Source organism: Amborella trichopoda, chromosome 9 (assembly GCF_054954075.1).
Source record: "Amborella trichopoda isolate Santa Cruz 75 chromosome 9, AtrichopodaSantaCruz75HAP2 v2.0, whole genome shotgun sequence".
NCBI lineage: Eukaryota > Viridiplantae > Streptophyta > Magnoliopsida > Amborellales > Amborellaceae > Amborella > Amborella trichopoda.
The window spans coordinates 27,317,585-27,333,090 of NC_142344.1; the positions used below are offsets into that span (position 1 = coordinate 27,317,585).

The window sequence follows — 15,506 nt, forward strand, 5'->3', positions numbered from 1 at the left end:
TTAGCACGGGTCTAGCCCATCTCGTTCATTACGATACTTCTAGCGAGATTTTGTCCTCAATCAAATAACTTCCTGAGAAAGGGAGGAGAGGTTTCGAAGAAAAGCGTAAGCAGCGCCCCAAGCAGCCCAATCCCATATAGACCGAAACAAGATCTTCTTCGGAGATCTGTCACTAACCTTACTTTCGTAATTCTTGCTCGCTAGTTCAGTCTTGGAAGGCAGGTCCCCCTAAAATCAGGCTTTTTCAATGATTGGAAGGATTACGGGATAACACCGGAGCTACAACCATCCTCTTCATTTTCGCTTCTTTATGATGAGAAAGCTGACCCCGAATCCTGCTGTTCTTCCAGGGAATCCATCTAGAGCACTTGCCCGAGAGATCTTTGCTTTTCGTTGATCTCTTACTGGTGAACCATCACTCGAACAGAAGGACTTGCCTTTTCATTGAGTCATATATGACCTTCCGTAGCGTTGAGCTAGGCTAGGTTATATATAAAGAACCTCTTTACTGGAATTCCTTCCTCTTCCCGAGCGGATCCCTATTGGTGGCATTTCCTATGTTTTAGCTTAACTCATCGTATCGGCTGTTGTGTAAGGGTTGACCTTAAGAGCTCTGGTCTAGCTACCGTTAGCTGTCCTTTCTCTGTGACTAAATTTGCAAGATTGGAAAACGAGATGTGAACAAAAGCTCACTTCCGGTTCTCGATTCCCTTGTGGCTACTTAGGGTCTCAGGGCAAGTCTCCTTTGACTTGTTTTCTGCTCTGATCGTAGATCTACTACGGCTGCGGCTTTATCTTCTATTGCTTATTTCGCTACTTATAACCTTGAGTCTTGGGTCTCGTGTGAGTCTTCTCCCAGTTGTTGCTTAGCTGCTTTCTGGGCATCGCTCTCTGTTTTTAGAAGCAAGTAAGTAAACCCCCTGGCTTGGCTCAACCTTCTAATCCTTCTTTCACTGACTACTAGGGAAGGGAAACTAAGCTGTAGCTATAGTTGGCAGTTCGAGTTCTGGATGGATGGGACCTGAAGCTAACAAGTAATAACAAGTAAGTGTGCTCCGAGTTCGAGCCCTGAGTTCTTGTTCTTGTGACAAGAAGAACTGCAGTTCGTAAGTGTGAAAAAACTTCTGAGTTCTAGTTCTTAGCAGCACAAGCGAGAGCTGGGGGGTTGACTTACTTGATTTCGCTTCATTTCCAGCTGTATTCATGTGCTTCATATTCGCCTAGTTAGGAAGGCCTAAGGCCCAATTCTATAAATGCATGCCCTTCTAGATTTCTTTCGGGAACCGGGCTTCAAGGGAAATGCTTTCTTTGAGGAAAGAAAGAGGCGAATAGCTATGAAAGAAGAAAAGAGGTTACTCTAGCAGCGGATATGCGACAAGTGAAAATGACTCGTCAAGGCCTAAAAATGCGCTTTTTTAGCATGTTTAGTGGATTCCAAGGGGTAAAGGCCCCGATCGACCTCCTGAATGAATAGAATATCCTTGCCTAGTGGCGGTGGCGCTTCAGCCAGGGCGGTCGCATAAGATTAAGCAGAAGCTCTTTCATCTGCAGAAGAGAAAATTGTTTCATACCCTTAATTGATTGCAATTTGAGATTTTAGATCAGATTACGAAGATTAGGGTATTGTGAAAAAACCAGGTAGGACCATTCACTTGCTTCCTCGCTAAGAAGGACGACTCTTAGCGCCTATTTCCCTTATCCCACCCATTGGAGAAGACTCGAACGGAAGACTTCCAGACCACCTTTCCTAGCTTCACCTCCCTACTTACTTTTCTTAATAAGCTGGGGCTTCCTCAAGAGGCGAACCCTTACGTAATACGAATACGTACGCTAGGTTGAAAACTCCTCCTTCATGCTTCGTCATATTCAAACTCAATGTCAAAAGTGATATTTCTCATTCTTAGCTTGTCTTAAACAATGAAACAATTATATTCTTTTTTACTTTACACCTTACCTGACTTCCTCCCCAAGCTAGAGAGGAAGAATTCTCTTGTAAAAAAAAAAAAGATAGAAAGAAATACAGAGTATTCTCAGCCCCCGCAGTATCAAGGATGACTCAAGCTAGCTAGGGAGCCGGATACACTTTTGAATCAAATGCCTCCTAAGGTTCCAGTAGCTTAAGCTTCCTCTCTTTTGTATTCAAAGCAAAGTAAAATCTTTGACAGTTCGGGACTTGTCAAATTGATCAAATAGAAAATGAGGACGTTTAGCAAGAAAGGTGAAGGTCTTTGAGGATTCTTTCCTTGCAAATACTTGGGAGAATGCTTATATATTTGCTTTGTTCAATTCCTTGTGCTCGTTGGAGCTAGCCATGTTGGTTTCAATCAAGACGAAGACGTTACGCCGAGTCGGAGTATCGTCTGATCTTCTCGCTTATGAAATCCTTTTTGCTTACACAATCTTAGCTTCGGGTGGATAAGTTTCGCAAGTCAAAGGTTTTCTGAATGTGATCACTATTTGGTTGGTGTACTAAAAAAAAGTGAAAGAAATGGCAAAGTGAAAGTGTCCCATGGGATCCGCCTTGTTCTGGTCAGATTTCACATGCTATTGTTTAGAACATAGGTAGACTTTGATTTGCCAGCTTTATGGTTAGTTTACTTTATTAAAGTAGAGGTTCACTTGACATCATTCACGGATCAGATAGCCTGATTTTCATGCACGATTAGAAGTAGACACTTAAGGTGGTCAGCTCATTCATTCCCCAACATATCATTTTTTACAGCTCATACAAACCCTGCTTACCTATTCGGTATAGCTTCTATCCCTATCGGTCTCGAGGTCGAAACCCAGAAAGAAAAAATCGAAACTCCCCACCACCTTCTAGCTACAAAAGCAAGCCACTTTGAATAGGAAGTATGGCACGAGTAATCCAACCAAGGAATCAAAATGACAAGAGAAAGGAGGCACTCAAGTCTTCTAACTGGAACCAGAACAACCGAGACCGAACCGGCTGATTGTCCATCTCTATCAACCAACTCCCCTGTTTCCATCTTTCCTGGGCTCTGCTCGAGCGTAGTAAGCCAGCTTCGTTGACTTTGCTTAGTTTCCAGCGTTGCAAACCTTTCACTATCTAGGCGCCCTAGAAGGTCGTGGATTTCTTCCTCGAAGGTCAAACCGTAGTCCCTGTCCCTGGAAGAATTGGATGAGCGTGGGCAAGTTCGGGACTCGCTATCGCTTTCGGCTTGGAGCGGCTCATCCCCCCTTAAGGGATAAGGGAGATATTGCCAGTATACTAAAAATTTCTTCTTTGACTCGTTCTTTGACCCGTTGCGGTCGAACAAACCGCTACTTCTGAATGGCTGCTGCCTACATAACTCTACTCCCTCTTTTCAAGAAAGCGAGTATCAGACCCTATGTAGTTCAAGGCGCATTTTAACCAGTTCCTGTATTGACTTGAATGGCCTCTAAAATGCCCCTCACCCTCTGTTGCCCTTTAGGGTAACAAGATCTTTTTCTTCTATTACGGGGTCCTATGATTCGCATCAAGAAAGAAATTTAAAAAAAAAAAAATACCTCTTAAAAAGAAAAGACTTAAAAAGCCTTTCAAACTGCGTCTTTTACCTAACATAACAGCGGCTACGCACCTTCTACTCTTCTCCCTCACTTCAAGGAATGAGTACCTGGATTTTCTCCCAGAGACATGCTTTAGATAGGAATTCGTTCTCCTCTAGCCAAAGAGAGGAAACTGTCTTATCGCTCCTTTTACTTACTAGAGGACTACTACCAAGCATTCCATCTTCCATCTCCTACGGGTACAGAAAGATTAATGGCATTAAGAGCTACAAGGGATATGTTTTTATAGAAAAAGGAAAGAACCATACATACATAGAGGAGTTGTACCCTTTGCACCCTTTGGCACACTACTATATACCTATATAAGTAAGTAAAAAAATTACCCCTTAAGAAGCAAGCCTTTGGGTAGAAGAAGAGAATTTCTTTAATACCATAGAAGGGAATGGGAATAGTCTAACAACCACCGCATACGTACTGTTTTGCCTCCTTTCCTTCCCTGGAAAGAATGGATTGCTACCCTTGGAGAGCTAATGGTACTGGACTGATAGTGTACTGAACCATATCGTAGTATGAATAAAAGGATGCACTCTTAACTGCCACTTCTGGGCATGATTGAGAAAGCCGTCTGAAAAAACTATCCTCTTCGTGAAGGCGAATGGCTACGTCCCGCCTACGACCCTCGCTGGGGTCTAGTACACTCTGCTTTATTCCTTATGGTGAAGCACGAGTCTAACTCGCTGGACTGTAGAAGGAGCAATCCCTACGTCTAATCACCGAGCTCCGCTTCGACTTCTTTTTCTTAGTTGGAGTTGGCGGTTATTGCTAACAGCGTCAAGTCCCAGAGCTTCTATTTAAAGCTATGACTCTAATCTAAGAGGAAAGACTGCGTCTTCCCGGCTGTCGGGCCATCTGTCATGGAAAGAAGTTGCATTGGCTTTTCTTTGAGGCTTTCTTTCCTTTCTCTCTTTCGGATAAGCTAGTAGATCTTCATCATACTATCTCTGCAACAACCGATATTGCGACAACAGCGGATGTTGCGACATCAAGTTGTCCCTCGGGTTCACCACCTCATATTGAATTCCTCTAATTGCCCCTATTGATCTCGCCCGCCCTTACTTGTCAGATAGAGATAAGATTCTAATCGTAGACTAGTGACTTCTGGGGCCCAACCTTATTTTAAATCCCCACAGTTCTCGGGAGGTAGAGGATTCCATCGTGTTTCCGGGACAGATGAGCAGCCGGTCCCAACCAACCTAAAAAGAACCCAAAATCTTTTTCACATAGTAAGACTGTGGGCCATTTTTTCTGATATCTTTCTTTCTCTTTTGGTAGATTTTTAATTTCGACTTGTCAGTGTCTACAACGTTCAACCCCTCTTTGATTTCCAGCTCTTCTCTTGTTTCTTCACAATATGAAAGCATGGCATCCTCCGGACTTTTATATTGAGAATTTTTGGCCAAGTCAGGATGCTCAAAAAGCACTCCTTTCAACATGGAATAACATTCATGTTGCAGCTCCCGGATCTAGAGATCCCGATTTATGAAGTCGAGTAATCGGTTATACTCTCTCTGATCAGGAGCTTGATCCAGGGCATTCTGGATTTCAAACCAATATTCCTCTCGTTTCTTATCAAGCAGAAAGAGGGTCCGGTCATTTTCGAGAGAAACTATCCTATTTCTGAGGGATGTTTCTAAGCTTGAAGTTGGGCCAATAGCTGGTTGGTGCAAAATCCCTGAGTGAACAAAATAAGGTTATGAAAGAAATTCCACCGAGATAGTCAGTTCCGGAAAGCCTGACTCGTACCCAACTTAAAGGTGCATTGCATAACGAGAGAAGAAGCTGCAACCATCAACGAATGCGATGCACACAAATACGTTGTTTGCGTTAGTGTTCGTAACTAATCTGTTGTTCCTTCTTATGAATGAGTTGGTAGTTTTACAGAATGAGACCAAAGAAATCCAAGACCCCCAGAAAGAAAGAAACTGCTTGTTTTCGATATATAACTGGAGTCTCTATCACTACTGATCATCGCCTTACTTTTGTGACATTAAAGGTTCGTATTGAAATGCTTGTGAATCTCTGATTACTTGTCTAAGCTCTCTTTATTTTTCTATTTATGAGGGAGGGGGAGAATTGTCTAATTGTTTAGATAGTTCAGTTCCGCGGAAAGTTTCATAGGAAATAGTGTTAAATAAACAAACAGCGAGGCAGACAATCACTCGATTAATAACGACTTCTTTATGTCTTACCCTTCCTCTTATATCCTCTTCTCTCATCTGAGCCTCTTCTCTTATCCCGAGAGGATTGAAAGTTACCGTCTCTGGGCTGGTCCCTACCCTTGATGTGCTGGCCACACCGGTTTGGGACATGCCCCCTGGGTCCTGCAGGGTTTGGAGCATGCCTCTTGGGTCTTGCATGATTGAATTATCACATAGTCAAAAAAATCTCTGGGTCATCAAGGCAGACAAATTGTGGCTTTCTTGAAGGATTTGACATCCTTTGGTTTTAAGATTTCTTTACTCCATATGGATATCATAATGCTTGGTAGTATACCATACCAAATAGAAAAGCAAGCCCAAGCAGATCGCAGAATTCATAGCATTCGTATTAGCTATTACTCTGTTTATGTAGTCAATTACTACCTGGTAGTCACCACCCCTCAATATGAAATTGCAGAAAGCCTCGTTTTGGTAGTATCGAAATCTACACGAAATCTACATGGTATTACTCGACCCATCTCGGGCTCTATCCTTATGATTTTCTCATAAATTCCCTGACTATATTTATTAGCTACAATCCTTCCCAATATGGGAATGGGCGAGCAACTGAAGAATTTAGAATACCACGAACGAAACCCTAAGATTTGATACTGACTCATCTCAGTCATTAGTAGAGAAGCGGTGGGTTCGAGGATAACACGCCTGCTTCCACCATATCGTGCGATGAATATAAAACGATCAAGTATGTCGATATTGTACATAATCGTAAAGAATTCCATTTTCTTATTTATCCTTTACTTCTATTTTACCTTCATCATTGATACTAACTATACTTCCAGTACAATACAAGGGTCCTTCCCCCCGTCCAATAGACATAATTCTTCCATCCAAATTCATTTTGGCTAATAAGCTAACTACTTCTTCTTCGAACTTTATAAAACTTTCATCACTTTCAGAAGAGGAGAATGAGACTAAGACTTCATTAATATACCTATGAGAGTTTAAGTGTGGAAATAAGCATTGAAAATGTGTATCAAAGTCCTTTAAAGCAAAATTAAGTAGTACATTACTAAGAAATCCGGAGGGTGGTATACATACACTCTTTGATAGGATAGGGTTAATCCAGAAGGAGGAACGATAGGTAAATCAAGGTATTCTCTAACATATCTTATGATATCTACATCCTTTACTATATTTGAAAGATTAGATAAAAAATTCTATTTCTTTATACTAGAAATGGATTTTGTTAGGTCAAATCTATAAAGCTATAAGACATTCTCTCTCGCACAGACTTTCTCATAATAATCATTTACCCTAACTTTAAACCCAATGGAATTCTCCATGAGAAAACCCGCGATATGTTTGTTTAACATTAAACCCAGCGAAATTAACACAAGGCGGTCTTCTTCTGTTGAATACACATCCAAGAAAATTGGTTTATTATTTTCATCCCCTGCGTCGGAAAACACACGAACTCCACGACAATGAACGAGTCAACCAAGGCTCTACAAATCGTTAGATACCTAGAGGTAACTCCCGATGGGAATCCGGACCTATCCATGAGGAAAGGCCGCGATTCGTACTGTCCCAGTGGAACCACCACAAGAACTTACGAGGGGGGAACCTCGTTGGTTCAGCGATGGATGGAACTGAGAATTAGGAAAGTCCTGCTTCTCCTGCCTGAGTTGAGGTTGCAGCCGATCGAATTCGAGAACTAGAACTTAACGTCGATAGAAAATATCAGAAAATCATCAACATAATAACGGACCCACATGCGCTCATAGCATCGTACCAACCCATCGAATCCAAGTTCATGAAAAAGGAGAGGATAACGACTGAGAGATCTTCCAAGGAGGAAATCAAGTTCTTATCCGTGTTGATCAAAGATGATTCGGGCACATCGCAGAACAACTACACAAGGGGAAATACCCCGCGAAATGAGTAAACATCCCAAAATCGACAGAACCCAGGAAGACAAGACCGCTTACGATGATCGGTGCCAGAGACCCCCGATATTACAAACGGCCATCAAGGCATTAAGCTCACGCCACGGGACTTAAGCAAGGGCTGGAAGACCCATAGGGAAGAGAGTTATGCCACACAGTTCTAGGATAATGAACCAGCATTCAATGGGAAGCAAAACCCTTTGTGTGCTCAACATCCTAAAAAATTACACACGGACAAAATATTGATGATTTGATTGTCCCCGTCTATAAGTGACGGGTTTCGGGAGAAGGGAGCCGTGTGATAGGAAACTATCACGCGCAGTTCTTTGAGAGGAAGCTAGGTTCTATATCTTGTGCTAGCACCTAGAGATGGGTGCGAACCCTACTCTCGAGGTTCTGCGGCTCAATTAAAAGCAATGAAACAGGTATGCGGTAGCTTGAAACTAGAATTGGTGCAATATCGTGAAGTAGCCGCTTCTGCTCAATGCGGTTCAGACCTTGATGCTGCTACTTAGTATCTATTAAATCGTGGGGCAAGGCCAACAGAGGTTCTTAAACAACCACAATATAGCTCAATTCCTATTGAGAAACAAATAGTTGTTATTTATTCAGCTATCAAAGGTTATTTAGATAAAATTCCTATTTCGAGCATCAATCAATATGAACATGAGCTTTTGAAGTCTATAGACTCAGATATACTTTCTGCTATCGTACAACAAAAAAACATTACTGAGAAGATTGATGGTAAACTGGCTACCTTTCGTAAAAAATGTACACAGAGCTTCTTAGCAGCTCATTCGGTTCAAAAAGAGAAAACTCAAAAACAAGTTTAAGGCCACAGGTTTTGTTTCCGTGCTTCCGGGTGGAGGGTGAAAGTGGCCAGGGCGCAGCCAATTTTTTTTCTTCCGCCCTCTGGCCACACCCTTAGTAGGGTTCGTCATACGAGCGGAGCTCGAAAACCCTCCATCCCCACATTAACAACATGTAGAATTGGAGAAAACAAAAACACAACAAAACATTAACAAAATTGAATATATAGAACGCTTCTTAATGTACTACTATTACGGCTTTACGCTTTTGTATTTGTACCATCGATATTATCTACGTATGCGTTATCTTCGCCCACTATTTGGTTTTTAACTGGATGACCCAGATTAATTATGTATTGTCGTAATGCTGCGCTTTGCGCCCATTATCTGGGCCCGCGCTTAGATAGATGTTTGCATCAGTCTTTTCTTTCTTCTAAAACGAATCAATCATTTCGATGATTGCTTGCGCCTTCACCAAATTCTGGCTGGTGTAATCAGGAGAAAGGGATTCGAACCCTTAACCTGTGGTTTTGGAGACCATTGTTCTACCATTGGAACTATTCTCCCAAAAAAAAAGGTGGTTCTTGGTTTATGGAATTTGCACCTATTTGTGTCTATCTAGTAATAAGTTAGTTATTTTCTTTGATCTTAATTGGTGTTTCCTTTCTATTTGCTTCTTTTTCCAATTCGGCCCATCCGGAGAAATTGTTAGCTTACGAATGCGGTTTTGATCCTTTCGATGATGCCAGAAGTCGTTTCGATATACGATTTTCTCTCGTTGCTATTCTATTTATCATATTCGATCTGGAAGTCACCTTTTTATTTCCTTAGGCAGTTTCTCTCAGCAAAATTGGTTTGTTTGGATCTTGGTCTATTGTCTTATTTTTATCGATTTTAAAGATTGGATCTTTATACGAATGGAAGAAGGGCGCTTTAGATTGGGAGTAACCCGACGATTTCCGAGCCAAGAAACGATAAAAACAAAAAAACTGTTTTTTTGCTTTTCTCGTTTTGCAAGCTTTTAGCATTCCTTCCATTGTCACGTAACAAAATGGGATACTAGATAAGTAGGCATAATAAGTCATTCATTAACTTTATTGAGCTCTCAGAGCCTTTGTTGGCATAGCCAACAAAGTGCAGCCCACGGCAAGAGAGCCCGTGAGGCCGCACCCGCTCTCGGATGAAATTGACTGAAAGGATGGTAGGACGTCAAACGAATCGAGCTGGGCGCTGCCAAATTAGTTTGTTTTCATGCGTTTGATTTTTTATGTCCTGTCTGGTAGTTCAATATTTTTACCCTATAGGGTGGCAAATATTAAAGCGTTTCGCGGAACAATGACTGTCTGTTCCCGTACAGTGAATGCCTAAAAATAATAGAAGAAATATTTTTGCGATGGGGGAAACCTGAAAAAGCGACTAGGAGGGTTCGCACAACGAATGAAAGGTGAAGGTAGTTTTCCTACGTTTTTCCCTCTCCGAAGAGCTTCTAAATAATATGTTTCGCTTCCCCGCGCTCTCTTCGACGAAATGAAAAAAAAGACATTCTATATTAATTACACAGTATACTCAATTATATACAATCGATAAAGAGATTAGCGCAACCTACCTTTTGTCGATGCTCTATGCTATATGAATGAGAAACAAGTGGTAATAGAGAGAAAAAAAAGAAAGATTTTTTTGCTATGCTTCTTATCTCCAAGCCCTACACTCCTATTTTCGGGTTTGGCCCTTTATCCGCTTCACTTTGACCAATAGGCTAGAGGAACCACTTCGGTGGCGTAGCTGTGAAAGATCAATTTGAGTGATGTGCAATAAGATAAAGCATCGGGCAATTGGAAAAAAATAAACAACACCTTTAAGAAAAAAGAAACTAATCATGATGTGTTCTTTTTTCATTTCTTATTTAGCATATTAGGGTAATTAGCTCAGTTGGTAGAGCGCCTCGTTTACACCGAGAGAGTCAGCAATTCAAGTCCGTTATTACCCAAGGGTTCATTATCCACGATTCTAAATCGAATCTAGTGTATGAATAAATTGAGTAATTGAATTTATGATAATAGGACCACGATAATAGGAAAAAGGGAAAAAAGCAAGCTTTATTCACACGACGAATGAGAGGTTCTTTTTTCGGAAGAGAATGACACGATTGGGGAGAACATAAGAAAGTGGCAAACCAAAGCAAAAAAGCGGTAATATATATTATCGCTTTTTTTGCTTTGCTTTTCGTTGGGCCAACTAAAGCAGAAAACGCATGGCGTTTTCTTAGTTTATGGTACAATCTGGACTATAAGATGGTCATCAGAAAAAAAGAGATCTCTTATTTTTTACTGTGGACATAGAAGGTGCCCTGGTTCCATACGGCTCCACTAGCATAGCGAGTAGAGGCCGAAGCGCTTCGGCCTTACTGCCCATTACTATGTAATCGGCTTGACGCATGCGAGGCCACAGGTCAACTAATCACGAAAAAGTGCCTTTCGGTGCAAAGCAGAGAGCCGTGCCGCCATTAGACTCGTGGCTTCGCTTGAACGATACCTCCGGATTTCTACCGACGTACGTAGCTAGTAGAATGGAAAGATTCCGATGAATCATCATAGATGATTCATTATGTTTGGGAAAATAGCTTAGTTGGTTAGAGTGCTGGTCTGTCATGCCAAAAGTCGCTGGTTCAAATCCCGTTTTTCTCGGTAATTCTCTGATTAAAAAACGAATGATTCTAAAAGACGTTCATAAAGAAAGATATATCTCTCTTTATGAACTGGTAACTGAATCAGTTAAAATCTTTTTTTTTATTGAGATATAGCCGAAAAAGTATGCGATAGAATATCATTCAATTTTACAGGGCGTAGCCCTTATCCTACCCACGTCAAAAGGAATATCGAGGTGTTGAATTTTAGGAATGATGTAATAATGGTTAAGATTACATACTGAGCTAGTGCTAGAGTAAAGAGATCGGGAAAAAAAAATTATGCTATGCGGATGAATAGTGCAAGGAACTAATACAAAGACCTTGTCCAAAAGACTCTAAAATCTTAATCGGTGTTAGCGAAACCGAACGATTTTCTATATAGAATTTGATGTAGAGAATATCATACATAGGTTAAGGGAAGGAGTAGATTGGTGCCCCGAGTTGTTCGATTATATCGGAAAGCCGGCGGTAGAAAGGGCGAAGCTCTCTTATGACGAGATAGAAGGATTTACTGTGCCTTATTTGCTTCGCCCTTAATGGCTTTAATATAAAAGTTCCCATTGAGAGAAGGACATCTGATGATGAGAGTGGGATACCCTAGCGAAGCAAGTAAGCATGAGCTTGGAAGAGTGTCGAATGGACCAAAGGGCCGAAGGCTTCTTACACAACACTTCTCACGATATACATAGGACATCTTCTAGTAGCCAATGAATAAACATTCCTTTTGTGGTTTACCATGGTTAATAGGTTGCGTAAGTCGTATGTGGGCGCAAAGCGCAGCACTTGTGGTTCTAACCGGAGGAGAAGAGCATGAGAGGTCCCCCATCCTAACAAATACAACAATACTGTATCTTGGGTTCAAATCCCATTTTCTCCATAGGGGACGTAGTTCAATTGGTAGAGCGCATGTTTTGCAAGCATGAAGCTGTCAGTTCAACTCCAATCATTTCCAAATAGACAAGTAATAAATTGTAGAAAAGCAGTATAGGTGCTTGGAAGAATTACGCTTTCTACTAACCGCAGGAAATCCCGTTATGCTTTGCACTTTAGTTCGACCGTGGAGAAAAGAATCTAGAAACCAAACGGAGTAATTTGTAATAAAACGTGTTGAGGGTAAAGATGGAGGACACGTAGCGTTCTTCTAACGCTGACAAGAGAAATAGTTGGCTACTCTATGTTCGGGTAGAGAGTTGGCGCCCGACTGCATGCCGCGGGCAGCTCCCCGGATTTCCTCTTCTGGTGTCCCGCTTCGCAAAGCTACGATGTTTTGGTTTTACGGGCCTTCACGGTGCGAAGCGGCCAAGCTGAGAAACAGAAATTAAGCCAGCAACAATTACGGTATTTTTCTACCATAATACAAACAGTGGCTATATATTGGCCTGCGTAGCTCGGATGGTAGAGCATTCCCATGGTAAGGGAAAGGTCTCCGGTTCAAGTTCGATTGTAGGCTCTGTAGAGAGAAAAATGATTAGATATGGCTAAAACCAAACAAATCAAAAAATTTACTTTGAATTTTGGACCTCAACATCCTGCTGCTCATGGTGTTTTACGATTAGTATTAGAAATGAATGGAGAAGTTGTAGAACGTGCGGAACCGCATATTGGATTACTTCAGTACGGCATGAAGCCCCTGACGCTGAGTCGGCATATCCTATGCCGCTAGCTATGTCCTGCTTGTTCCCCACCGTGGGTGGCGCATGGAGGCAACTCCCGCGTCCTAAGCACCGGGCAAAAGGCGTTTTGTTGGGCAACTCAAGTGAGGCAAATCGCTTCGGGGAAAGGTGGGAGAAGATCGTGAAGGTGGCCTCGTTATCCACACTAGATGTCTCGACAGAGATGAATAAGGGTATGTCAATAGCACCACTATGGTTGACTTCCCATTAGGATTTCTTGGAAACGAGAACACGTCGGCGAGTCCTGGAGTGCCAATCAAGGGCGCATGCGTATGCCCATGGGGTGATTATCACGACCAGCGCCCCACCACATCTCGGCACAGCGGAACGTGTAACCGGCCTAAGGTCCCATTTGAACCGCCAATTTCTTGTCCTTACAATGGGTAGGCTAACCACGAGGTACAAGCCAGAACCTTAAGTCGGGTACGACGGCACTACTGGCAAATAATAACTAGCGAAGGCACGAGTCGTGGAGGATAAAGCTTACGTCGAAAGCATACGGAAAGATTCTAGCAGCGGGGAAACCGGGGGAGGAACCGGTAGAGCTGCGGGAGCATAACCGGAAGGTCAAGCCAGGGAGGCCGGGTCATTTAACGGAAGTAGAAAAAAGGTTCGAATCGAGGCTGAAAGAGAAGGGAAAAATAGGTAGCTCGTAGGACCCTACTGTGGTTGAAACGCGGGGCAAGACCGCGGGTGTTGGATACGACAGATAGCGCTACCTAAACTTCATGGAATTCCATGAACTAGAGAAACAAGCAGTCTCAAAATTGTGCATGCACATTTCCAAGCTACCAAAATGGCTGCAGAGCATAGCATATATATATCTTTTTTTTGCAGGCTCCAGACCGTCTTTATTAAATCTCGGGCCACCCGCGATAAATCGCACGAGCCGTATGCAAGGAGACTTGCACGTACGGTTCTTAGGGGGGGTTCCAGCCAAAAGATCGGCGCCTACCCGACTAGAGGCACAGAAAAATGAATATAGTATAAAACTTATCTGAAAGCGTTACCTTATTTTGATCGTTCAGAGGGCGACCGCGAAGTCATCGAATGAACTCCTCCGAAATGGAGGTCCTGCAGAAACCCGCAGCAAAACAAACACGGCTAATCGACATATAGAATATGGCGACGACGACAGCATGTCGTAAAAGGAGATAACTCGGAAGAGCCAACCCTTGGCCGTATCTCCAACTGAATCCTTGAGTGTCAGTCAAATGGAGAGTATCATGAATGAGAGATGCCAGCGGAATGATCACTTGTGCGCGCTAGGCCAGGAGGAAAATAAGCTTCCCTTGACGAGTAACAAAGTAAGGCAAAATCTTTTTTTTTGCTGGCTTTCAGTTTTTCGAGTGCAGCCTCCTCCTACAACGTCTTTCTTCGTGTGTCAGAGATCCAAGGCGAGTACATCGGAGATAGAAAAAGAAACTACAATTCAATATGAATATAGCAAAGCATCTGAAGCATAACTACACACTCACACGATCTTGTGGAGAGATAGGAGCATTCGGTGGAACCGGTGAACCATACATTTTTAGAAATAGAGAAGAGATGCGTGGGACAGAGGGCTCGTAGTACTTGCCCTAGCCTCTGCTTCAAAAACCATGTGACCGAAGAAAGGAAGTGCTGCTGGAGAGCGGAAGGAAAGGAGCCTAAGTCGGCAGACTGACGCCGCGCACTTGAGCATTCGGAGAAGACCGGCCTACTTCGTACTCTCTAGCAATTAAGCCAGAATGCGCAACTTTTGAGAAACGAAGAAAGTCTGTTAATATTTAGTTTGTTCGCAAACGCATAAACCAGGCAGACGCTTTATTCGAACCATAGCTTCATCACTCAGAAGCGAAAAGACTTTTGAAGTCGAAACTCAACCATTATGATGTTGCACTCCTGGTTTGCTTATTTAAAATCTAAGGGTAACTCAAGTTAGAGAGCCGTGTGATGGGTGACCATCTCACACGGTTCGGGGAGTTTATTATGTGATGCGAGTGAATGTGTGCGGCATAGCTAGCATCAATTCAATTCTGACTCTATTTATGTTTCTATGATGGCCCAAGAGCGTGCTTATTCTTTAGCTGTAGAGAAACTTTGTAACGAGCTCAGTATATACGAGTGTTATTTCGTGAAAGAACTCGAATTTTCAATCATTTACTTGCTTTAAGCACTCATGCTATGGATGTGGGGGCATTAACTCCGTTCCTGTGGGCCCCTGAAGAGTGAGAAAAACTTTGAGAATACTTTGAAAGAGTTTCTGGAGCTGGGATGCATGCCAGTTACATACGACCAGGCAGAGTTGCACAAGACATGCCTTTGGGCTTAAGTGAAGATAATTTTCTATTCACACAACAATTTTCTTCTCGTATTGATGAAATAGAAGAAATGTTAACCAACAATCGTATTTGGAAACAACGATTAGTTTATATTGGTGCTGTTACCGCACAACAAGCTTTGGATTGGGGATTCAGTGGTGTAATGTTAAGAGGCTCGGGAGTATGCTGGGATTTGCGAAAATTGGCACCTTACGATGTGTATAATCAATTGATTTTCGATGTACCCGTAGGTACCGAAGGAGATTGTTATGACCATTATTGTATTCGTATCGAAGAGATGCGACAAAGTATTCGAATCATTATGCAATGTCTCAATCAAATGCCTGGTGGCATGAT

General features: G+C 42.3%; 1 protein-coding gene across 1 annotated transcript; it reads left to right on the forward strand.

Annotated features, from left to right (window-relative positions):
• Positions 1–9,078: 9,078 nt before the first annotated feature.
• Positions 9,079–9,435, forward strand: LOC110006942 (NADH-ubiquinone oxidoreductase chain 3). Its single transcript, XM_020665088.2, is given in 1 exon segment — positions 9,079–9,435. A coding segment is annotated over 1 exon segment (357 nt).
• The last annotated feature ends 6,071 nt before the right edge of the window (positions 9,436–15,506 follow it).